This window comes from Sorex araneus, chromosome 5, assembly GCF_027595985.1.
Source record: "Sorex araneus isolate mSorAra2 chromosome 5, mSorAra2.pri, whole genome shotgun sequence".
NCBI classification, from domain to species: domain Eukaryota; kingdom Metazoa; phylum Chordata; class Mammalia; order Eulipotyphla; family Soricidae; genus Sorex; species Sorex araneus.
In genome coordinates this window covers 29,069,314-29,094,096 of record NC_073306.1, presented here as the reverse complement: position 1 = coordinate 29,094,096, position 24,783 = coordinate 29,069,314, and the positions used below count along the sequence as shown (strand labels likewise).

Below are 24,783 nucleotides of genomic sequence, written 5' to 3'. Positions count from 1 at the left end.
TATGGTCTCCTGAACACCGCCAGGGGTGATTCCTGAGTGCATGAGCCAGGAGTGACCCCTGTGCATTGCTGGGTGTGAGCCAAAAAGAAAAAAAAAAAGGATTTGAAGACTTTTTCCTTGGTAGTTTAGTTTTCTCTACCTATTTTCTTTTTGCAGATAAGTGTATGTGACTGGCTTTCTTATTTCATTCAGGTCTCTGTTAAGATGGCACCTCAGAGGTCTTTCAAGACCAGCCTTTTAAACTTTCTGCTCTTTGTCATTCTCTAGTGCAGGGCTGTGCCAGTGGTGGTGTGTTGAATATTGAACACACAGGGTGTCATACCTGAGAGACATATGCTCCAGCACATATTGTGCCCTTTGCTCACGTTTTTCTTGTTATTCCTATACTTTATTGAACTATTGCTGTCACATATCTGACACATTGCTTATTGTCATTCTTCCCTTTAGAATATATGGGTGCAGGGAGGCAGTGGGGGATAGATGGGGTCTCATTTTCTCTCTGATTCTAGAATTGCATGTAGGAGGTACTACATAAATACTACTTGAGTGAATATATAGCAATTAAGATTCATTCCTTGACTTTAAATTTCAACTCTGTGACCTGAGTCAAGTTTCATCATTTATTGAAGACATAGTTATTCCATATATATGATGGAGATAATATTGTTACCTATTTCAAGTGACTTTGTGAGAATTTAGTACATTAATCCACATAAAACATTTATAATGAAACCTGATACCAGGAAGCATTCAGTAATTATTATTGTATTTTCAGGATACGTACACAGAATGTGTGAACATTCAAATTTTTTAATGTACTCATCTGGCTGTAGAAAGAAATGTATGGCATACCTTGTTTTATTGCTTTCTGTTTTATTTGTGCTTCCCAAATAATTTTATAAATTTAAGAGTCTTGCAAGTCTTTTTTCACCAATGTCATGTGTTTACTTCTTCTGTCTGTCACATTTTTAGCAATAAGGCCTTTTTTTTTTTTTTAAAGTTATGATAGTTACATCTGTTCTTCTGTTTTTTGCTTTTTGTTCTTTGGTTTGGGGTCTATGCCCTGCATTGCTCAGGCATTATTCCTGGCTTTGTGCTCAGGGATCGATCTTGGTGGCACTGGGGTACCATATTGTGGTGTCAGGTATTGAATGGGTCAGCTGTGTGAAAGGTAAGTATCTTTATATCTGACTCACTTAATTGGATTATTTACAATATTGAGGTGGTCTGGAAATGTATCTGCAATATCTTTGAGATATGCTTGTAATAGAAAAAGATGTATTGAGGCCTTTAATTTGTATTATTGGACTTCTCTTTGAAAAAGAACCTTTTTTACTACTACTACTACTACTACTACTACTACTACTACTACTACTACTACTACTACTATATTTTAGTTTTTTGGGTCACACCTAGCAACGCTCAGGGGTTACTGCTGGCTTTGCACTTAGGAATTACTCCTGCTGGTGCTTGGGGGACCATATGGTGCTGGGGATTGAACCCAGGTTAGCTATGTGCAAGGCAAATGCCCTACCTGCTGTACTATCATCCTGACCCTGAAGAAGAGCCTTTAAATTATCTGCTTTTCCCTTTGGAAAACTTTTATTGGTTTCTTATTAAGCAGTTGATTTAGATAGAATAAGTTTTACAGTGTGGTTAACAGATTAAGGCCAAGGAGCCACACTTAAAAGTTCTATGATAGCATTAAAAAAAAATTTTTTTTTTTGATGTCCCAAGCAATGCTTATGGACTCTACCGATAGTTCTCAACAAGATTGGTGGTTTAATGCACAGGCTCCAGGATGCAGGTTCTGCGGTACTGGGGATAACTCTGGCCATCCTGACAGTGCTGGGGGCCTCAGGTCACACTCAGCTGTGCTGGGTTGGGGATTGGGAAGTGCCTTGAGAACTGAATTTGGTAATGTTTGGGGATTGAATGTGGGACTGGGAATTAATTCCTGGTGAGGTGCATGCTCTTTACTATCTCCCAGTCCCTAGCTAGTTTTTTATTTGTGTCATTTTAATGAAACCATCCTTACTATGGGTGGCTCTCAGAAATGGGCAAACATTTTTTAACCCTTTAATTTCTTGGAGATTAATAAGCCACATAGTTTGCTACTATTTCTCCAAAGCAGAGGTTATAAAATAATGTCCAACCTACAGTCTTTCATGATTGAGGTTTTTTCAGATGTTTTCAAAAGTAGAGTTTAAGATGATTGGTAACAATTTTTAAAAGCCCACAAGTTACTTCAGAGGGTTGGTAACTGAGATTATTTTTTTTATTTTAATTTTTTTTTTGCTTTTTGGGTGACATGCAGCAATGCACAGTGGTTACTCCTGGCTCCGCACTCAGGAATTACTCCTGGTGATGCTCAGGGGACCATATGGGATGCTGGGATCGAACCTGGATCGGCAGCGTGCAAGGCAAACACCCTACCCACTCCTGCCCTTGATAGCTGAGATGATTTTATTAGCATAATTCATTAGAGTCTGTTTGACCAGTAAGAGGACATTTTATTACTAGCTCTCGTAGTAATAGCTGTCTTTATTTTAAAAAACATGATTACTTTAACAAAGAACTTCAGAAGTTCTCAGACTAAAGGAAACACCCTTTCTGCACATGTCTTTTAGTGTCTCCTGAGGCACATAATTACTTCCATCCATTTCTCATTGTCAGGACTTAGTTACAGGGCCAGGAAATGGGAAACTGGCAGCTAGATTGTGCCCATGAATGGAGGGGGCACAGCAGGTAAGGTGCTTGTCTTGCAGTTGACTTGAGTTTAATCCCCGGAACCCTATATGGTCCCCTGAGCACCATCAGGAGTGATCCCTGAGCACAGAGCCAGGAATAACCCCTGAGCACTGCTAGGTTTGGCAAAAATACCAAAACAAAACAAAAAAGATTATATCCAGAAGAAAGGTGAAAATCATGTGTGGTTAATGTTTAGCAGATTTTACCATATGCCTAAACCTGATTATTTTTCTTATTTTGATTATTGGGGCCAGAGCTATAGGGGAGGTAGGATGGATTCTTTCCTTGCATGTGGCTGACCCGGGTTCGATCCCTGGCATCCTATGTGATCCCCTGGGCACCACCAAGAGTAATTCCTCAGTGCACGGCAAGGGGTAACCCCTGAGCATCACCGGGTGTGGGTCCCTCCCCAGCCCCCCAAAATTCTTATTTTGGTTATTGAAAATCTAAAGCCAAGTCTCCTTTCTTGCCTTGGAGGCCCAGAGTTTGGGGCCTTTAGGTGCAAGGAAAGGCCTTTAGTCGTGAACAGCTCAATCTGGAAAAGCTTGTTTTCCTTTGCTGGTGGTAGAGCCAACCTTTGGCAGCACCCACACTCCTTCAGGCCTTGGTGGCTGGGGAGAGCAGCCTTAAGCTTTTCTTCCTTGATCAGTCCAGCCAAGTGGAAGAGGGAAAAAAGGCCAGAGGACACCAAAACGAAACCATAGAGAAGAGTGAATAGCCTAGGCTGCCTTTACCTTAATAACCTCTGAAAGAAACTATGGTACAGGATGTCCACAGGTGTTTTGATGTAAAATTATACAAAAACACATTCACTTTGAATTTAATGAGAGTATTTTAAAATAATGTGTCACCACCACTATTATAAATTTCCAGAACATTTAATTTTTATTTTTGGGCCATTTCCTGCTCTGTTATAGGGCTACTCTTGTCTCTGTACTCAGGAGTCACTTGGGAGACCATGTGGTACCAGAGATTGAACCCAGAAGGCACTCCAGATGGTCGTGCTCTCTCTGGCCCCTGGGGGGAGAGGGAATATATATATATATATTTATATTTTTAATAGCTGTCACACCCAGCAGTTAGGGTGGGGCATACGGTGATGGGAATTGAACTCAGGGCATCTCTTGGGCTGTCTCTTTCTGCCTGATCTCGCTTTATTACTGTTTAACTGTAACTGACATTTCTTTGATAAACAGTTCTTTTTTTTTTTGTGTGTGTGTGTGTGTGTGTGTGTGTGTGTAAAAAAACACCCCGGTGTTTGACAGGAGTTACTCCTGGCTCATGCACTCAGGAATTACTCCCTGTTGGTGCTCAGGGGACCATATGGGATGCTGGGAATCGAACCCAGGTCAGCCACGTGCAAGGCTGTGCTGTCCTACCCACTGTGCTATCGCTCCAGCCCCTCTTTGATCAACAGTTTATCTATTTTTATAATAATTGACCCCTAGGTCAGTTATTTTCCTTACTGTAGTGTGGTGGAAATATTTTTGTTATCTCCTTGTACACATGTGCAGGAGTTTCTCTTTCTGGATGCTATTTCCAAATTGCTTTTTATAATGATTGTACCAATTTGTACTTTGACCAGTGATATTTTTTTTACCCCCTATGTCTTTGCCAACCCTTGCTGTTTTCAGGTTATCACTTTCTGTTGGTTTAGACATTGGCATTTTATTTTTTAGACATTGGCATTTTCATTTTTTTTTTTTTTTTTGCTTTTTGGGTCACGCCCAGCAATGCACAGGGGTCACTTCTGGCTCTGCACTCAGGAATTATCCTTGGTGGTCCTCAGGGGACCATATGGAATGCTGGGAATCGAACCCGGGTTGGCCGCGTGCAAGGCAAACGCCCTACCCGCTGTGCTATCTCTCCAGCCCCGCATTTTAATGTTTTTAATACATTTCTCTGATTATTAGTGAGGCTGATAATCTTTTATATATATTTTATGACTTTTGGGGTTTTTTTGTCACTTCTGTATTCATTTTCATTTCTTTCTTCCTGTTTTGAGGTGTCAGGGATTGAACCCAGAGCTAATGCACGCAAGGCATTTACTTTACCCTGTGCCATATCCCTGGCCCATTTACATTTTTTCTGGTACTTCTTTAAAAATGTTGATTATTATTATTATTGATTTTCAAAAATTAATAGCATTTAAAAATAATTTGGAAGGGTTAGGGAGATAGCTCGAAGGGTTGGAGTGCATACATGTGTGTGGGTGGCCTGGGTTTGGTCTCCAGCACTGCACGATCCCCTCAGAACTGCCAGAAAGAACATCAGAGCACCGAGCTTGGAGTAGCCCCCGATCCAAACTACACCAACAAAGAAAAGGAGAAAAGTGCTATTTTGGAATCATGCTAGATTTGAATTCTGTTAATAACTAGTGGAATTTGAAAAGAAGGTGAGAACGTGTGGGCCAGAGAGATAACTCAGTAGGCTGAGTGTATGCTTTGCATGTGGAGGTCTGGGTTTGATCCCTGATGTCTAATGGTGTCCTTGGCACAAAGCTGGCAGTAGCCCCTAAGTATTACCAAGTGTGATCCAAATGCAGCAAAAAAGGGGGTACATATCTTGCAGTTTTTCTTTTCTCACTCCCAAGGAATGAGGCCTGGGTCCCCCACTGGCATTTTTTTTTTTTTTGCCAGCTGGATTTGTGGTTCAATGCAGAGTTACCGGTTTTTTTCCTTAGTACCACATATGGTTCAAGCACTGCTGGGAGAGAGCCCTGAGCACAGAGCCAGGAGTAAGCCCTGAGCACTGCCAAGTATCACCCCCAACACCCCTCCCCCGATTAAAAAATGTTTAGGTAATATAGTTAATAGAGGTAAAGTTATTGTTACTTCTGGTTTAATGGTTAAATCATGATTTTAAATGTGTGGTTTGTAGTGGAACTAATTGTTTCTATGTTATTTGTTGTTTGTCACTGCTATAACCTAGCAGAATAGTTGGGATTTTTCTTCTTTTATTTCCCTTTTAGTTTTTTATATGTGTGAATGTATGAGACATGATTCCCCCACTGAGTTAGAATCCTGGCATTGCCCTCCTCCCTAAATCTGTAGTGGGTCCCACCTTCCCAAGATGAAAAAACACCTGTTAAATAGCATCATAATGAATTAATGATCTTTACTTAAACGTTCATTTCCCTAGTTATTACAGTTTTGTCTTGCCTATGTTAATAAAATTTGGTATGTTAAACGTTTTTTGAGGGGGGTGGGTTGGGCCACACTGGACAGTGCTCAAGGGCTTATTCCTGGTTTGGTGCGCAGGGATCAGACTTATTCCTGGCTTGCACAGGGAGACTATATGCTGTGCTGGGGAATTGAACCAAGGTCACAGGCCTTAATCCTTCTACTGCCTGATGCTAAGACTCAGTATGTTTAGTTTTCTTCTAGTAGGGTTGCTTTCTGTCTCTTCCTCTGTCTCTTTATATCCAACTTAAAATTTTAATGTTTAAAACTTGGAGCATTTGACATCTGGAGTTTTCCACAGGCTAGGATGGATACTTAATGATGCATTTCAATGTGTTTCTATGTCCTGTAATTTATAGTTAACTGCAAATTACAGCTGGGTAGAGGCTTGATCATTTTCAGTTCCTTTGGCAAGATCAGGAGGCACATTTGTCTCTTTTTGTCTTTCGGTTTTGAAGGTTTTTTTTTTTTTTTGGTTCACACAGAGCAGTGCTCAAGAGCTACTCCTGGCTCTGCACTCAGGAATCACTTCTGGCAGTGCTCGGGGGACCATATAGTATGTTGGGGGTTGAACCCGGGTCAGCCACGTGCAGGGCAAACACCCTACCTGCTGTACTATCGATCTGACCCCTTGGTTTTGAAATTATTGATGCTTAGGCCCCCTAATTGTGAAATGGCAATAGCATTTTCTCACTTTACTTGTACTTATTAGTTGGAATATTTTAAGGAAGATGCTTACCCTCGGGGCTGGAGAGATAGTACAGTGGGTAGGGTGCTTGCTTTGTAAGCAGCCAACCTGGATTGGATCCCCAACATCCTGTATGGTTCCTGGAGCACCACCGGAAGTGATCCATGAATGCAGAGCCAGAGGTAACACCTGAGAGATGTCCCCTAAACAGAATTAAAGGAAAACAAAAAAAAAAGGAAGAGGCTTACCCTCATCTATTATTTGGATCCCAGTAGTATAAGAAAGGTCCATGGGATGAATCAGTAACTAAAGCTTGCTGGCGTTAGGCCACAAATTTGAGCCCAGGTGCTGTCCACATGTGCTGAGCGCTGGTTTCTGTGATCTGTCTGGGACTCTGCTGCCTCAACAGGGTTTTTTTTTTTGTTTGTTTTTTTGCCATACCCAGCAACATGCAGGGGTTGTTCTTGGCTCTGCACTCAGGAATTGCTCGTGGTGGTGCTCGGGGAATCATATGGGATGCCAGAGATCTGACCCAAGTTGCCCAGGCCGTGTGCAAGGCAAACACCCTCCCCGTTGTTGCTATCTCTCTGGTTCCTTTACAGAATATTTGATTTACACTTCACAGCTCATTATGTTGAGTCCCCCCACCCCCCACACACACACTGAGCAATCACTTTGGAATAAAAGTGCTGTATCTCTGTGTCACCACCACAACAAAGGGAAGGGGAAGCAAGTAAACATGACAAAGATAAAAAAGAAACCTGGTAATTTCTTTTTATTAACTTAAGCATTTTTAATTAGCTGATTAATTCCCCCCTTCTCTTCTTTACTGTTGCTGCAGTGGCCAAGGGGGCCCCACACATGCATGGCTGTTGGCGCTCACTCTGCAGACGCACATCAGTGCGTGCTCTCTGGGTGTCACACTTGTTTAGTTGGAGCATTTGTGCATGCATTTGTCAGTGGTCTATGCAATCAGCACTCGTCATTAGACCTGGAATAATTATCTCTTTCTTCAAGATATCTTGGTTTCTCTCCCCTACCCCCTCTGTATTTTTGACCACACCCCTCAGTGCACAGAACTTTTTGAAAAAAATATTTATTTAGTTGAATCACTCTGAGATACATAGTTACAAAATTGTTCATGATTGGGCTTCAGTCATACAGTGTTCCAACACGCATTCCTTTATCAGTACACGTTTCCCACCACCAGTATCCCCAGCTACACCTGCGGCCTCTTCCCCCACCTTCACCTCGATGGCAGGCACTTTTCTTCTCTCTTTCCTTTTGGGCATTGTGGTTTGCAGTACAGATACTGAAAGGTATATCCCTTTGCCTACTTCCAAGTGCACAGAATTTAACCCTGGCTCTGTGCTCGGGGGTGATGGTGGGGAATTGAAGGAGGGTTGACCATGTACAGGACAAGTGCTTTAAGCCCAGCATACTATCTCTCTGACCCGTATCTTGGTTTCTTGTCACTGGAAATGGTATTTCAGAGCAATAATAATTTAGGGGCTGAGGAGTTTTCCTTACAGTCTTTATAGATTGACTTTGTGCCGGGTCCTGCTTCAGCTCTTCGCCTGCCTTATGCTAGCTTCAGGGTTCACCAGCTGTAGAACTGAGTCTTTCCTGAGCATGTCTTTTGCCCTTTGCTTTCTTAGTTGGCCTGAACACACAGGTGTTTTTTATTGCCCTAATTTCCCCCAGAAACTTTCCCCTTTTCTCCCAGACCTCAGGTAGTCTTATTGTTTGTCTCATTTGTGATCTTTTGTTCAAGTGACTGGGTGCTTGGATCATTTTACAGTGTTTTTGAACCGTGGCTGCTGCTTTTCGGCTTTGATTCTCAGCTGAGTGAAATAGAGATGAGCTTTGTTAGTCATTCGGCTAGCCCCCGGCAAGTTGCAATAGAAGCAGTGTAGTTTGGAGGCCGCACCCAGCGGTGCCTACTGTGGGCTATGTGTTCTTTCTCAGCCCTGTACCATCTCTCCAGCCCAGAAACAGTCACTGTTACTGAGGTCTGTTCTCTCCTTCTGAATGTGGGGCATGGCTCCTCTGGGGGTGTAGACTGATGCCTTCAAGGCTGCTCCATATTAAGGAGTGGCTGGGACAAGGGTGAAGAAAAAAATGTCTTTTTTTTTTTTTACAATTTTGGGTCACACCCAGCAATGCACATGCACAGGGGTCACTCCTCGCTCTGCACTCAGGAATTACCCCTGGCGGTGCTCAGGGGACCATATGGGATGCTGGGAACCGAACCCAGTTCTGCCACGTGCAAGGCAAACTGCCCTAGCCGCTGTGCTATTGCTCCAGCCCCCCAAAATATCTTTTTTTCCCCCTGTCACTTTCCAGATTTCTTGATTTTGTGTTCTCTCAGTTGCTGTAAATCTTTGGCTTTTTTCCAGAGTTTTTTTTTTTTTTTTTTTTTTTTTTTTTGGTTTTTGGGTCACACCCGGAGATGCACAGGGGTTACTTCTGGCTCTGCACTCAGGAATTACTCCTGGCGGTGCTCAGGGGACCATATGGGATGCTGGGATTTGAACCCGGGTTGGCCGCGTGCAAGGCAAACGCCCTACCCACTGTGCTATCACTCCAGCCCCTTTTTTTCCAGAGTTTTGACAGAGGTAGTTCTGACAATTTCTGCTTGATTTTTCAGTGTTTCAATTTTTTTTTGAAGAATATTAGAATGAACAGCACGCTCCACTATTTCTTATTTAATTTTTGTTTCCTGATGCTAAATGATATAGAGGATAGTTCTATATGTCCATTTGCCATATTTGCTTCTTTTACTGATGTCTTTTCAAACTTCTGTTTTTTGTTTGTTTTTTTGGGTTACACCAAGTGGTGCTCTTGGCTTACCCCTTGGTTCTGCTCTCAGGGATCTTTTCTGGAAGACTGTATAGGATGCCGGGAATAGAACCTGGGTAGGGTGCATGCAGGGCATGCAACCTACTCCCTGTACTATGTCTCTGGCCCTTATTATTGAAAAAGTTTTGGAGGCCTATACCCAGAGGTGCTTGAGTCCCCTCCTGGCCTCAGCTTGGGGATTGCTCCCAGCAGCACCTGATGGACCATGTTTTGCCAGGGACCAAATCCTTATCTCCCTCATGCAGATAATACGCTAAGCCTATTGAGCTCCCTTCTGGCTCTGTGCATTTATTCTTTTGAAACTTTTGCCTGGATATGTCTTTAAAGAACTCTTAATCAGAATCACACAAATTTGCTCTTGTATATTCTTCTGAAGACTAATACTTCTAGAATTGTACTTAAATTCATGATTGTTTAAAGTTACATATGTTGTGTTTGACACACTAGAGATGTAGATCAAGGTTTTTTGTCTTTTTTATTTTGCCCACTATCGGCAATTCTCAGGGTCTTTTTCCTGGCTCTGCTCTCAGAGAAGAAGTAGGGGCGTGGGAATGACCTGGCAGAAGCACATGTCTTTGCGGTGTGAGGCTGTGAACTTGATACCCGGTGCCACCACATGCCCTGAGGATGAGTCTCTTGGTGGCTTTATGGTTGGGACCCCTAGAACTGTTACAGCACCGCCTAAGTAGTGTCACCCCCACTGCTGCCTAGTGTCTTAGGATCCATGACCAAGTGTGTGTGTGACCGTTTGGTCATCTAACAATAGTGACAAAGGGAAGGAGAGGGAGGAAGAAGTTGTAGAGTCTCACCTAAAATAGTAATAGGGGTTCGATTTCTGGCATTATGGAAAGATAAATAAATACTTAAAAATAAAAGAGGGGCCCGAGAGATAGCTCAAAGGGCTGGAGCACATGCCTTGCATGGACTAGATCTTGAGTTTGATTCTGGCACTGCATGTCTCCCCACCCCCACCCCACCAGCACTGCTGATGGCCTGGTGGCCCCTAGCAGCACTGTTAGAAGACAACTCCCTGACCCCCCCCCAAAAAAAAGCAAGCAAGAAATAAGGTCTTAGAGTTGGAACCAGAGATAGTATAGTTAATTGATTCAGTCTTTTTCTATTTTGATATTTAAAATTTACATGGCATATGCTTTTGAAAATTTAGTTTTGTTTTTTTGGTGCTCAGAGATCATGGCTGGAAGTGCTTCTGGTGCTATTTTGTGTAAGACAAGTGACATACCAACTGTACTATCTCTGCCCCTACATGGCTATATATTAAATGTGTTCTTATAGTATTGGCACAGCAGGTAGATGCAGGCTTTGTATAATTTCTAGCATGCCTCCTATATAATTTTGTCTTTTTTTTTTTTTTTTTGCTTTTTGGGTCACACCTGGCGATGCACAGGGGTCATTCCTGGTTCTGCAGTCAGGAATGACCCCTGGCAGTGCTAGGGGGACCATATGGGATGCTGGGAATCGAACCCGGGTCGGCCGCAGTGCAAGGCAAACGCCCTAACTGCTGTGCTATTGCTCTAGCCCCTAATTTTGTCTTTTTAAAATCTCACATAAGGAAGGTTGAAAAAAAAGTGGAATAAATTTTAAAAAATTTTATTTATATTTTTATGAAATCACTGTGAGTTACACAGTTTCAAAATTGTTCATGATTTGATTTTGGTCATACAATGTTCCAAAACCCATCTCTTTACCAGTGTACATTTCCCATTACCAATGTCCTAGTTTTCCCTAGTTTTCCTCCTTTTGCCTGCCCCCCCCCATCATTTTATTGCACTTTTTCTATTTAAGAAAGTTCAAGGGCAGGTAGGTAAAGGGATATGCACGATAACCTTTCAGTATCTATACTGCAAGCCATAATGCCCCCAAAGGGAGAGAGAATGGGGAGAGAGAGGGTGAGGGCGAGGGTGAGGGAGAAGGCAAGGGAGAGGGAGAGGGAGAGGGAGAGGGAGAGGGAGAGGGAGAGGGAGAGGGAGGAAGGGTAACTGGGGATATTGGCGGTGGGAAATTTACACTGAAAGTTGGAAGGAGGGGTGTTGGAGCACTTTATAACTGAACCCCAATCATGAGCAACTTTGTAGTTGTTTCTCATGGTGATTCAATTAAAAATTAGTTAAGATATTAAAAGAAAGGGCTTCAGACAATTGCTGTATGATCAACAATTTTAAAATCCTCACAATTGGGACTGGAGCGATAGCACAGCGGGTAGGGCGTTTGCCTTGCACGTGGCCGACCCGGGTTCGATCCCCGGCATCCCATATGGTCCCCCAAGCACCACCAGGAGTAATTCCTGAGTGCATAGCCAGGAGTAACACCTGAGCATCGCTGGGTGTGACCCAAAAAGCAAAAAAAAAAAAAAAAAAAAAAAAAAATCCTCACAATTGGTATTGTGTTGGTGGCATATTGAATTTTTTTTTTCATGCCATAATTCCATATCTGGGTTTTTACTTTTTTAAAGGACTGATTAGTGTGTTAGTTTACACTTGTTTACACTTACTTAGTAGTACATAAGTTATATTAACGCATATTACACAGTCCATTTAAGCTTCCTTGGTGGTGGCATGAAAATAGAAAGTATAAATAAAGCACCAAACAGTTATTTGGGATGGCCAACTAAGGTGGGTAAGGCGAAAGCCAAACCTGATCTCTATTATAGGTTTCACATAAAAAACAAAAATCCCAAAACCCACTGGCTACAGAAAATGACCTTGACCTTACATCTAAACCCTGGCCATCAGCCTTGCAAAAGTGTGCCAGTGGTAATCAGAATTTTAGATGGAGGTGACTCAATTTAACCCCCTAAATACTTTTCTGAGTAAGGAATATTGTAGGCAAATGCAAATAACTCTTCAAAGTCAGGAAAGAGCAGTTCATTTGACTTTCTCTTTGAAAGACTCTGACCAGAGCAGTCATAAAATGGAATCAACTACCATGCCCTTTATCTCTTGGGAATGGAATTTAAGAAAATTGTTTTCCTGAGGGAACATCTTGTCACCATTTGTGTTGAATGAAAGTTTGGAAGGCTAACTTTCACACTGGGAGATATTCTCAATACATATACTTCCAGTTTTAGACTTTAAGCTCTACTGTTATCAGCCATGGAAACATCAAGGGAAGATAGTTTAGTCCAAGGGGGTGCGGGTGGGACTTGTCATATAGCATGTATGACTAACAGCTGACATCCAAATTACTAGGCCCAAGTCCCTTTAGCTCATCCATCCTTTGAGGATGACAATATTTCTTAGCCAGTGACTGAGCAGTGGACTACTTTAAAAACTAAAGTATACTGGTGCTTCAAACTCCATAGTATGAAAAAAATGTACCAGGATAAAGCCAGGCTAGGTGATGTTTCTCTTCCAGTTTCACCCCCAAATGCTTCCTTCCCTTATAGTTATAAACTATTGAAAAACTGAGCATGTATGAGAAATTTCTACCCAGATCTTGAAAGCCTTTAGATATCCATCCTAAAGACCTCCAAACCACAACGAGCCAAGTGCTATGCTGGAGAGCAGACCTGTGACTTCAGACAGCAAAGTCGCCTTATCTGAGAGGTACTTTCATTTCAAACCATCTGTTTGGGCTGAAGAACAAACTAAATCATAAGTTTCATAAACATTCAAAGAATCTATGGCTTTGGATTGTTCATTGAATTATAAAAAACAGCATATTGAATTTTGTTGTTGTTATTATAGCTGGCGGTTCTCGGGGCTTTGTGCTTCTGGCTGTGTGCTCAGGGATCACTCCTGGCAGGCTTGGGGACCGTATGTGGTGCCAGATTTTGAACCCAGGTCAGCTGTTTGCAGGGCAAGCACCCTACCCACTGTACTATATCTCTGGCCCAGTTGAAAGTTTTGAAATAGTCTGGTGGTTCTCAAACTTCAGTGTGTGTCAGTATCACTGGAGGCCTTATTACAGTAGATTGCTAGTTCTCTCCCTGCCAAATTTCTTATTTAGTAATTCTGGGATGGGGCCTGAGAACTGGCATTTCAAGCAGTTTCACAAGTGCTGCTGCTGTGTTGGGGGCCATACTTTTAGAGTATGATAGTGCGGTTGGGAGGGTTTTTCCTTTGTACTTGACCAACTTGAGTTTGAGTTTCCTGAGCACCACCAAGGAATGATTCCTGAGTGCAGAGCTGGAATAACTCCTGATCGTAACTGGGTGTAACCTCAAAACAAAACAAAAAGAATCACTACTCTATATGGCTCTCAGATTTTCAGCATTTCTAGTGACATAGCCCTTTCCTTTGAAAAGTGGTCTGTTCTGTTTTTGCTTCTTACTCAACCCAATTCACCTTCTGTTGTTTCGATTTTTTTTTTTTATTAGGGGCCACACCCAAGGCCAGTCCTGGGGATGCTCCCCTGGTGGTCAGCCTTGGTTGGCCACTTAATCCAGAGGTGTTGGCACCTCCAGCGATTAACTCACTAAAGGCATATGATTTATCTCTTGCCCCCTCCATCCCCTTACCTAGTAATACTAATTCTGGCTCTTGAAGTAAGACGTTTACTCTCCTTGTTATAGGGATAGCATTCGTGGAGTTGGAAAGGATTATTCATGTCTTCTTTGGTTTTCTTTTTCTTTTGGGGGCAGGGGCAGGGTCTTTGATCATGTGTGCAAGTCCCAGTGTGCCTGGGGGATCAGGAGTGATCCCTGCAGTGATGGGGTCCATATCCAGTTCTGGGGGTTGAACTGCTGTCAGCCACATGGAAGGCAGGCCCCTTACCCTTGTACTATCTCTCTGGCCCTCCTTGATTTTTTCTCGGGTGAAGTATGTATAGTTCCCTTGTTAACGCAAAATCATTATAATTTGTTATAAATATAAATCACTTATATTTACTCTGGCTTTATTTGTAAATTTGTTTCTCCTCCTGTTACCTGGCTTGATCAGCTTACCACCCGAGCCAGAGACACAGAGGTCTTTCTAGACTCAACTCCCCACCCTTTCACTGCTGTTGATCTCAGTTTAAGTAGGAAGTACTTATTCTAAGGATTGGGTGTTTTTCCTTTCAACCTTAAAGTATAGGTTTTGACTCAACCTCTCTAAGTGAACAGAAATGGGAATGAGAACGCTGCAAAAAGCAAGTTAGTAGGGAAGCGGGTAATGAAGTCCTGCTTCCCACGCTCTTTCTCTCTAGGCCGTGTGCTCTCTAGGGCTTTCTCTCCAAGCTGTGTCTCGTCTTGGGCTTATTTGCTTCGTGCTCCTATCCTGTTTCTTAATAACTCCTTGGGTTAATTCATTGTTTCCCACATTTAGGAAAGTTCAGTTTTGGCTGCTCGTCAAACTCCTGTTCTCCCTTGATCATGTGTCTGCTTGCTTGTCTCTGGAGAAGGCCGTGTTCTCTCTTGAACATACTTCCTCTCTTCCTCTTATGTCTTCCTGAGCAAGTTTCATTCAATAAAAACTGTCTTGCTTCACAAGGGAAAAAAAGAAAGAAAAGTTTAGTCTTGTTGAGTAAAAGATGCAAAATACAGAAGAGTTGATATTTGATGATTAATTTTATGTAAAAATTTAGCACTTTCTTCCTCTACTCCCATGTTTGAAAGCTGGACAGTGGCTACTGTGGAGGAGCCAGAGATAGACTGGAAGAGGTACCGGGGACTCTCAGGGGTGCCTTCTGTATGGTTTATTTGTTTTTCATTTTTGGCCCTCACCTGACTATACTCAGGGATCAGGTCTAGCGGTGCTCAGGGGACCCTATGGGATGCCAGGGATCGAACCTGGGTTGGCTGCATGAAAATACCTGCTGTACAGTCTCTCCGGCCCCTCATATTCAGTTTCATTTATGTTTCTTTCCTCTGCATGGTTTGACAAAGGGGATCTGAAATAAGGAGGGACCTGGTAGCCTGTAATTTTTCCTCTTCTGTTTTTTGGCTTCTTTGGTGTGTTTCTATAGGGAACTGGACTTTTCTCTTATTTGGTGCTGATTTAGCCCTTTGTTGGTTGGTGGTGTTTGTTTCTAACTAAACCTGGTGGTAGGCTCTTTCATGCAGCTTATTTGTTAGTAAATTTTGGAATGAGGCTTTTCCTTTTCATGTGTCTTCATACAGAATATTGACTCAGGTGTTTTCTAAGGTCTCCTCTCTTTTCCCCAAAGCTTCTTGTTGGAGGTGTTGCCTCTTTTGTGAGGAGTTAGCCCTTTTGTTACAAGCCAGCCAGCTTGTAACCTGACAATTTACAAGCATTAGTGGCCAAATCCTGCTTACTAATTCTGTGGCTTCTCATAGATGCATAAGTAGTTCCATCCTTTATTCACCAGGTGGCAGGGATATAGGCTACTCCCTCCCTGCCTTCAATTTATGCATTAGTAACAGCGTCTAGTTTTCTTTTCTGTCTGCTCACCTTGGTCATGGTTGTATAAACTGGGTACATCTGTACATTGCCCTTGATAATTTTTTGTAGAACTAATTAAAAATATTTTTTGAGATCTGGGAATGCAGCACAGTGAGAATATGTATTTTACATCTGTGGAAGCATATGATTTTGAGTTCCGATCCCTGGTGTCTCATGTGCCAGATGTGATCCTGGCAGCTTTACTCTTTGAGCCTGGCAGCTTTGCTATTTGTGATCTCTGGCAACATACAAATATTTTTCTTTTTCCGGTTATTTTTCTTCATCACCTTTACTTGTGGTTGGGGAAATATAGATTTTATTTTTAATATTTTTAAAAATAAAATACACTTTTCTGTATTTGTGACCCCATCAGTCATGGTATATGACCTATAGGAATTTTGAATATTATTTATTTATTTATTTGAGTCTCCTAACTAGTGCTCATTGGGCTCTGGGGCCCTTCTCAGGCCCAATGATTCTGGGGACCACAAGGGCTTCTCCCGGCAATGCTAGGACTGAGAATGTAAGCACTGAGAATTATATTTTTCTAGAGGGCATGTTTGTCTTTCTTTCTTGGTGGCTTAGCATTGCCATGGTATCAGTTACCTGAGCTTTATTACTTGGCAGGTAACATAAAGGTGTCAGTTATTCCTCTTGAGGTCAGGTTGGTTTTTATTTTGGGGGGACCACACCTGGTGGTGCTCAGGGCTTACTCCTGGCTCTGTACTCAGGGATCACTCCTGGAGTTTGGGGGGGCCTGTAGGATGCCGTGTATTGAACCCAGATCTGTGCATGCAGGGCAAGTGCTCCAAACCACTGCACTATCACTTTGGCCCCCATGTCAGGTTTGATCTTTTACTTTTGTGTTTATTTTATTGTCCCTTGCTGAGATATGAAAGATGTCTCATTTGCTTAATTTTTTTCCAAATAAATTTCCATTTAATTTGATTGGTGTTGACTTCAGAGCGTCTGAATCCTACTAGTATGGATGGACTCTGCTTGAATGAGGAGTGGACACTGGCTGAAAGGGTTCATCTGCAGTAAAGGCCAGGGCTCCCAGAGTTATTGCTAAGCAGCTGAGCACTTGCCTTGCAGGTGTGAGACCCGGGCTTTGATCCCAGCTTTACTAAAAAGGGAAAGTTACATAAATGTGTGTGTGTGTGTGTGTGTGTGTGTGTGTGTGTGTTTACACAAAGGTAAAAGGGAGGCACTGTCAATGTTTCATCCTGTCAAAGCTTAATATTGGTTGCTTCTGAGAATTCATTTGCAAGTTTGTTTTTTTTCAAATACAAGTGATGCTTATTTGAATTTATTGATGAGGTTTGTGTTTTGCTAATTTTGCTTCCCAATCAGAATTCTTTTTCTTAACCTGTTGGTAGCTTAGATAATTCTGAATTTTCTTTTTCCTCCTTTCATTCAAAGGGTTTGGAATAAGGAAAGTCTGTATTAATTTGCCAGCTAAACCTGAAGTTTTGCATTACTCTCCTAGCTTTAAAATCTGGTTCCATGTTTAATCTCTTAGTCTCAATTCCATGGGTTTTGGGAACTACACCAGAAATGCTCAGGGCTTATCACTGGTTCTGTGCTAAGGGATCATTCCTGGCGGGCTTGGGACCATGAGTCATGACAGGGAATGAATCTGGGTCAGTTGTATGCAAAGCAAGTGCCTATCTACTATACTATCTCTCCAGCCCCTCAGTTCTATTTTTTATTTTTTTATTATTTTTTTTTCCTCTTTTTTCTTTTTTTTTTTGTTTTTTTCTTTCTTCTTTCTCAGTTCTATTTTTTAAAAGTATTTTATAATACCTGATAAAGTTCATTTTAGGAATTAAAGACAATATGTTTTAATTACCAGGACTGGAGCAATAGCACAACTGGTAGGGCATTTGCCTTGCACTCGGCCCACCCAGGTTCGGTTCCTCCATCCCTCTCAGAGAGCCCGGCAAGCTACTGAGAGTGTCCTGCCCGCACGGCAGAACCTGGCAAGCTCCCCGTGGTGTATTTTTGATATGCCAAAAACAGTAACAACAAATCTCACAATGGAGATGTTACTGGTGCCTGCTCGAGCAAATCGATGAACAACTGGATGACAGTGATGACACTTTCTCCAAATGGTTTTATTCTTTTTAATTGAAAGCTTATGCATTATGCATTGTAAGGTTATTTTTTGGGGGTGATAGGTGGTTTGCGGGGATTGATGTGAGCCCAGGGCCTTCTGTGTGTGGGGCTGGTGCTCTGCACTGAGCAGGGTCACTCCTACTGATCTTTCCAAAGCTGAAGATGCTCTTCTTTACTCAGCGTAGGGAAAGTGAGGAGAAGGGAGAAAACAAATGACTATAACTAGGCACATACGGTAATAAAGCCATCCTATCACTTTTGGGGGTCCTATTTCATATTATTAACTGCTTTTCTTTTGGCATTTAAAAATCAGTGTCCAGACTGGGGATATTGGTATGGAAAAGTGGACACTGGTGAAGGGATTGGTGCTGGAACATTGTACACCTGAAACTCAATCATGAATAACTTTGTATCTCTAATTCATCATGATTCAGTAAATTAAAAGATATATATATGTATATATATGTATATATATATATCTATATATATCAGTCTGAGGCGCTGGAGGGATAATGTGACACCCAGGAGTGAATCCTGAGTGCAGAGCCAGGAATGAGCCCTGAGCCCAACTGGGTGTGGCCCAGAAGCAAAACAAGTGGCAAACAAAACACCCACAACAAACAAAAGCGCCTTTCTGTCTAAAAAGAAATGACACGAGATGGTAAATGAGATCTATACTAAGGAAGAAATTGTCAAAAAAAATAAAATTCAGTGTCCCATATCCTTCTTAGTGTTTCTACATAGCATGCCTAAGAAACTTTATTAACGAGTTTGCTTTTGGGGACTGGAGCAATAGCACAGCGGGGAGGGCGTTAGCCTTGCACTCAGCAGACCTGGATTTGATTCCCAGCATCCCATATGGTCCCTGGAACACCGCCAGGAGTAATTCCTGAGTGCCTGAGTCAGGAGTAAACCCTGTGCATAGCCGGATGTGACCCCCCCCCAAAAAAAGTTTGTTTTTAAGAAGAAATCCGAATGGCCAAGAGGCACATGAAAAATGCTCTTCATCACTAATTATAAGGGAGACGCAGATCAAAATAACAATGAGATATCTTTTCACACCACAGAGACTGGCACAAATACAAAATAACAAAAGCAACCGGTGTTGGCGAGAATGTGGAGAGAAAGGGACTCTCCTTCACTGCTGGTGGGAATGCCAGCTGGTTTAGCCCTTTTGGAACAGTATGGACGTTTCTCAAAAAATTAGAAATTGAGCTCCATTTGACCCAGCAGTACCATTTCTGGGAATATATTCTGGAGATGCAAGAAAGTATAGTAGAAATGAGATCTGCACTTGTATGTTCATTGCAGCACTATTTACAATAGCCAGAATCTGGAAAAAACCCGAGTGCCCAAGAACAGATGACTGGTTAAAGAAACTTTGGTACATCTACACAGTGGAATACTCTGCAGCTGTTAGGAGAGATGAAGTCATGAAATTTGCTTATAAATGGATAGGCATGGAGAGTATCATGCTAAGTGAAATGATTCAGAAAGAAAGGGACAGACATAGAAGGACTGCACTCATTTGTGGAGTATAGAATAACATCACATGAGGCTGACATCCAAGGACAGTAGATACAAGGGCCAGGAGGATTGCCCCATAGCTGGAAGCCTGCTTCATGAGCAGAGGGGAGAAGGCAGATGGAATAGAGAAGGGATCACTAAGAAAATGATGGCTGGAGGAATCAGTCGGGATGGGAGATGTGTGCCAAAAGTAGATAATGGACCAAACATGATGGCCTCTCAGTGTCTGTGTTGCAAGCCATAATGCCGAAAAGTAGAGAGAGAGTATGGGGAATATTGTCTGCCATGGAGGCAGGGGGAGGGTGGGCAAAGGGGGATATACCCAGGATATTGGTGGTGGGGAATGTGCAGTGGTGGTGGGATGGGTGTTTGATCATTGTGTAATTGTAACTCAAACACGAAAGCTTGTAACTATCTCAACAGTCACGAAATTCTGTTGCTCGAGCGGTCTCAGTAACCTCTACGTTCATCCTATCCCTGAGATTTTAGAAGCCTCTCTTTTCTTGGCCTTCTGATGCCGCATTGGAGGCTCTTTCAGGGTCAGGAGAATGAGATTCAGCTGGTTACTGACTTTGGCATATAGATACACCATGGGAAGCTTGCGAGGCTGTCCCATGTGGGCAGGAAGCCCTCAGTAGCTTGCGAGTTTCTCCCAGAAGGAAAAGTAGGTTATAAGATATCGAGAGGCCACTTTGCGGCTGGGAGCTTGCTTTTAAGTCTCTGGATGTTGGCAGTTGATGGGATTACACACACCTGGGTTCCTCTTCGGGTACCTTTGTGCATGAGGTTTGTCTGAACGTGTGGAGAGGAGCCTTGAGCATGGCTGTGGCTAGGTTTCAGTGGTCTTAGGCCGCCAGGAGCTCTGCTCGGGGTGGGGAGGGAAGCTGGAGCCCATCCCCTCCGAGGGGCCCCGGGGAAAACAGCCAGGCATGTGGGCAAGAGACTCTCTCTCTTTTTTTTTTTTTCCAATCCAGAAAAATATCTCACAGTAATTCAATAAAATAAAAAACAACAACAAAAAAAACCCCCAAAAAACAGTAGCCAGAATCTGGAAAAAACCTGAGTGCCCAAGAACAGTTGACTGGTTAAAGAAACTTTGGTACATCTACACAGTGAAAAGTATGCAGCTGTTAGAAAAGATGAAGTTATGAACTTTGCGTATAAGTGTATCAACATGGAAAGTATCATGCTAAGTGAAATGAGTCAGAAAGAGAGAGACAGACATAGAAAGACTACACTCATCTGTGGAATATAAAGTAACAGAATGGGAGACTAACACCCAAGAACAGTAGAGATAAGTACCAGGAGGTTTGCTCCACGTCTTGGAAACCGGCCTTACGTGCCGGGGGAAAAGGCAGCTTAGATAGAGACAGGAACACCAAGTAAAGGGTGCTAGGAGGGCCCGCTTGGGATGGGAGATGCGAGCTGAAAGTAGACTATAGACCAAACATGATGGCCACTCAATACCTATGTTGTAAACCACAACACCCAAAAGGAGAGAGAGAGCAAAAGGAAATGCCCTACCACAGAGGCGGGGTGAGGTAGGGAGATGGGGTGGGGGTGGTGGGAGGGATACTTAGGATCATTGGTGAGAATGGGCACTGGTGGAGGGATGGGTACTCGATCACTGTATGACTGAAATGTAAGCACAAAAGTTTGTAAGTCTGTAACTGTACCTCACGGTGACTCATTAAAAGATTTTTTTAAAAAAGAAATTTGCTTTTGGCTTTAGCTGTTCAGCAGAAAATATACAGTGTTGCATTTCATTTTATTTATTTTTAATTTCTTAATTTTTTTTGGCTTTTGGGTCACACCTGGTGATGCTCATGGGTTACTCCTGGCTTTATATTCAGGAATTACTCCTGGCGGTGCTCAGGGGACCATATGGGATGCTTAGAGTCGAACCCAGGTCAGCTGCATGGAAGGCAAATGCCCTACCCACTGTACCATCACTGCAGCCCCTCATTTTATTTTTTATTTTTGTTTTTGGGCCACACCCAGGCATGCCCAGGAAAGACTGCATGCCTTGCCCCAGTATTACCCCTCCTACCTTAGTACTATCCCTTGGCTTTACTCCAATACTATCCCTCCTGCCTTACTCTAGTACTATCCCTCTGGCCCCCTTTGTTTTGTTTTTGGACCACACCTGGTGTGCTCAAGGCTTACTCCTGGCTCTCCAATCAAGGATCACGCCTAGTGGGGCTCGGGGGACAGTATGGGGTTTCGAGGATCAAATCTTGGTCGCCCCTGTGCAAGGCAAGCACCCTACCCACTGTGCTATCTCTCTGGCCCCGTTGGCATTTTCTTTTATGCAGAGCTGGTGGTGGGGAGTTGTCGGGAGCCATTCCTGGGGCAGCTAGACTGCTCTTGCAGGCCTGGGGTTTGGTGCTCTGGCATAGCTGTGCCTGGCGGCCACCAGGACTGCACCCTGCAGTGCTTGGAGGGCGGGATGGGGGAGCGGGCATACAGTGCCGGAAATGTAACTCAGAGCTTCACATGCTAAGCATATGTTCTACTACTAGAGCCGCCTTAGTCCAAAATGTTTTAAATTTTAATGAATGTTGTAGAGATGTTTAATACTTCAGTTCTTAGACATTTATTTACAAATAAGTATAAATGTTATAAGTCAAGTATAAGTAAAATTACAAAACCTGTTGGTTGGTTGTGGTCCTGGAAAGCACAGACAGCAGAACTGCCAGGGTTGAGCTTGACTAGTAGGACACCAGGGGTTCAAACCTGTGACCAGATGCTTACAAGGCAGGCTCTCTGAGCCCCAGCACTAATCCTTTCAGGACCCAGTTTTTATACTTTTAGAGAGGATAATAAAGAGTTGTGTTTTATTTTTTTCCTTTGAAGGATGTGATATCTGGACTCAGCCCCCTGCTCTTCAGGAAACTCAGTAACCCTGACATATTTTCATCCACTGGAAAAGCTAAGCTACAGCGTCAGCTTAGTCAGGATGACTGTAAGTTACGGAGAGGAAGCATGGCCGGTTCTTTGTCAGGTGAGTATCTCATTTTATTTTTCTCTTGGGCCACAACCAGTGATGCTCAGACTTCTGACTCTGCACTCAGAGGTCACTCCTGGTGGGCTCAGGGGACCATATGGGATGCTGAGGATTGAACCTGGGTTGGTTGTGTGCAGGGCAAGCACCACCCTCTGTACTATTGCTCCAGCCCCTCTGGTTTTATTTTTTAAGAAATAGGGGACCGTTGTCATTATTAAAGGGTGTATCAATGGACTTGATCTTTTTACTTTTTTTTAAACTGTACCTAGTGGTGCTCAGGGGCTACTTTTGTCTCTATACACAGTGTTGGAGTTCTTCCTGGCACAGCTCTCTGACCATCTTGGCTGCTGGGCTCATATGGGGAAACCTCGAATCCCGACCTTGAGGAGGGTGAGCTGTTGCCAGGGGAACCAGCATTTCCATGTGATTAGTATGGCTCAGCGGTCTTTCCACTGCCTGTGGCCGACACCTGTAGTGTCTGTAAAGTTTATTGTTCCACCTCTGCGTTAGCTCATAGAAATCCCGTGACACCTCCTGACACTCTGTCCCATCTAGCCCATGTGAACCAGAGATTTCACCTTCCTCTTCCCATCTTGTGATCCCTTTTTGCCTGTATATAGTCATTGTACTATTCTAATAGAACCTTATAGAACAGTGTCATGTTTTCTTGCTTTGGTTTTGTTAGAATCATAAGTAGTTTTTCTGGCAAAGTGCTCTGCCAGTATTGAAAAGTACTTCTTTCTATATACCTCTAATGCTGTGCCACAGAGTATAAAATGTAATGTATTAGAAAGTGTGTTGGTATGGTAGTACTTCCATGGTGCTTCAGTTTGAAATTTCAGTGTTAGTTTTTAAGAAACACTATTCTCTTTTGTTAATGTAATGATATACAAGATACACAAGGGACTAGAGTGATAGCACAGCGGGTAGGGCGTTTGCCTTGCATGAGACCGACCCAGGTTCGATTCCTCCATCCCACTCGGAGAGCCCAGCAAGCTACCATGAGTATTCCACCCGCATGGCAGAGCCTGGCAAGCTACCCATGATGTATTTTATATGCCAAAAACGGTAACAACAAGTCTCACAATGGAGATATTACTGGTGCCCACTCGAGCAAGTCTATGGACAACGGGAAGACAGTGCTACTATTCTAATAAACCTTGTCATATGACTATGAGTCTCTGGCCTGTGTAGGTGACTGTCTTGGTCACACTGTGTGCACATGTGAGTCTTTGATCATCTGTTGCCTTAGGCCAATGGATCATCTCATTCCCGGGGTCTCCATAGTTATGAGATAACTACAATATGGGATTGTGCCCACTGGTACTCAGTGGACCAGGTGATGCTGGAGATCAAACTCAGGCCTTGCGTCCCCCATGCTAAGCCTGTGCTCCAGCCTTCGAGCTGTCTCCTTATCCTTGACTTAACATCTTGACATCTTTCATCTTCTCTCTCTTTTTTTTTTTTGCTTTTTGGGTCACACCTGGCAATGCACAGGGGTTACTCCTGGCTCTGCACTCAGGAATTACTCCTGGCGGTGCTCAGGGGACCATATGGGATGCTGGGATTTGAACCCGGGTCGGCCGCATGCAAGGCAAACGCCCTACCCACTATGCTATCACTCCAGCCCCTTTCATCTTTTCTTTGTGGTGCACTTCTTAGGGTATACTTTATCTCTTTTACAGTACCACTTTCTCCCCTCCTCACCCAACCAGACAAAAATAAGTCAAAATAGCTTTGACTAATTTTACTTCTTCTCTCCACTTCCCTCACCCCCCTTCTCTTTTCCACCAGTAACGTCTCCATTGTGAGACTTGTTACTGTTTTTGGCATATCGAATACGCCACGGGGAGCTTCCCAGGCTTTGCCGTGCAGGCGAGATATTCTCAGTAGCTTGCTGGACTCTCCAAGAGGGTGAAGGAATAGAACCCGGGTCGGCCATGTGCAAGGCAAATGCCCTACCCTCTGTGCTATCACTCCAGTCCGTAACAAGTATATGTACTTCATATATACAAATACTATATCTCATATGTATTCATATATAGATAAATGTACATTAAAATTTATATAAATGTACACAGTTTTTAATTTAAAACAGAATTGGGGGGTGTGCAACTTATTGATAGATCATGTGCCTTTCATATGTGAGGCCTTGAGTTCAGTTTTTGGCAGCTCAAAAAAAAAATAATAATAGTATAGCAGGTAAGGCATTTGCTTTGCACAGGGCTGACCAGGGTTAGATCCCTGGTATCTGATGTGGTCCCCCAACCCCTCCAGGAGTGATCCTGAGTGTAGAGGTAGGAGCCA

General features: G+C 43.0%; 1 protein-coding gene across 4 annotated transcripts in view; it reads left to right on the top strand.

The window, feature by feature from the left end:
- Positions 1–24,783, top strand: part of MAST2 (microtubule associated serine/threonine kinase 2) — a 159,070-nt gene that overhangs the window by 13,040 nt on the left and 121,247 nt on the right. For all 4 annotated transcript variants that reach the window (XM_055137924.1, XM_055137923.1, XM_055137926.1 and 1 more), the window contains exon 2: positions 22,326–22,473. In XM_055137924.1, the coding sequence (XP_054993899.1) occupies positions 22,326–22,473 (148 nt within the window). The remainder of the gene's footprint in view (positions 1–22,325; positions 22,474–24,783) is intronic.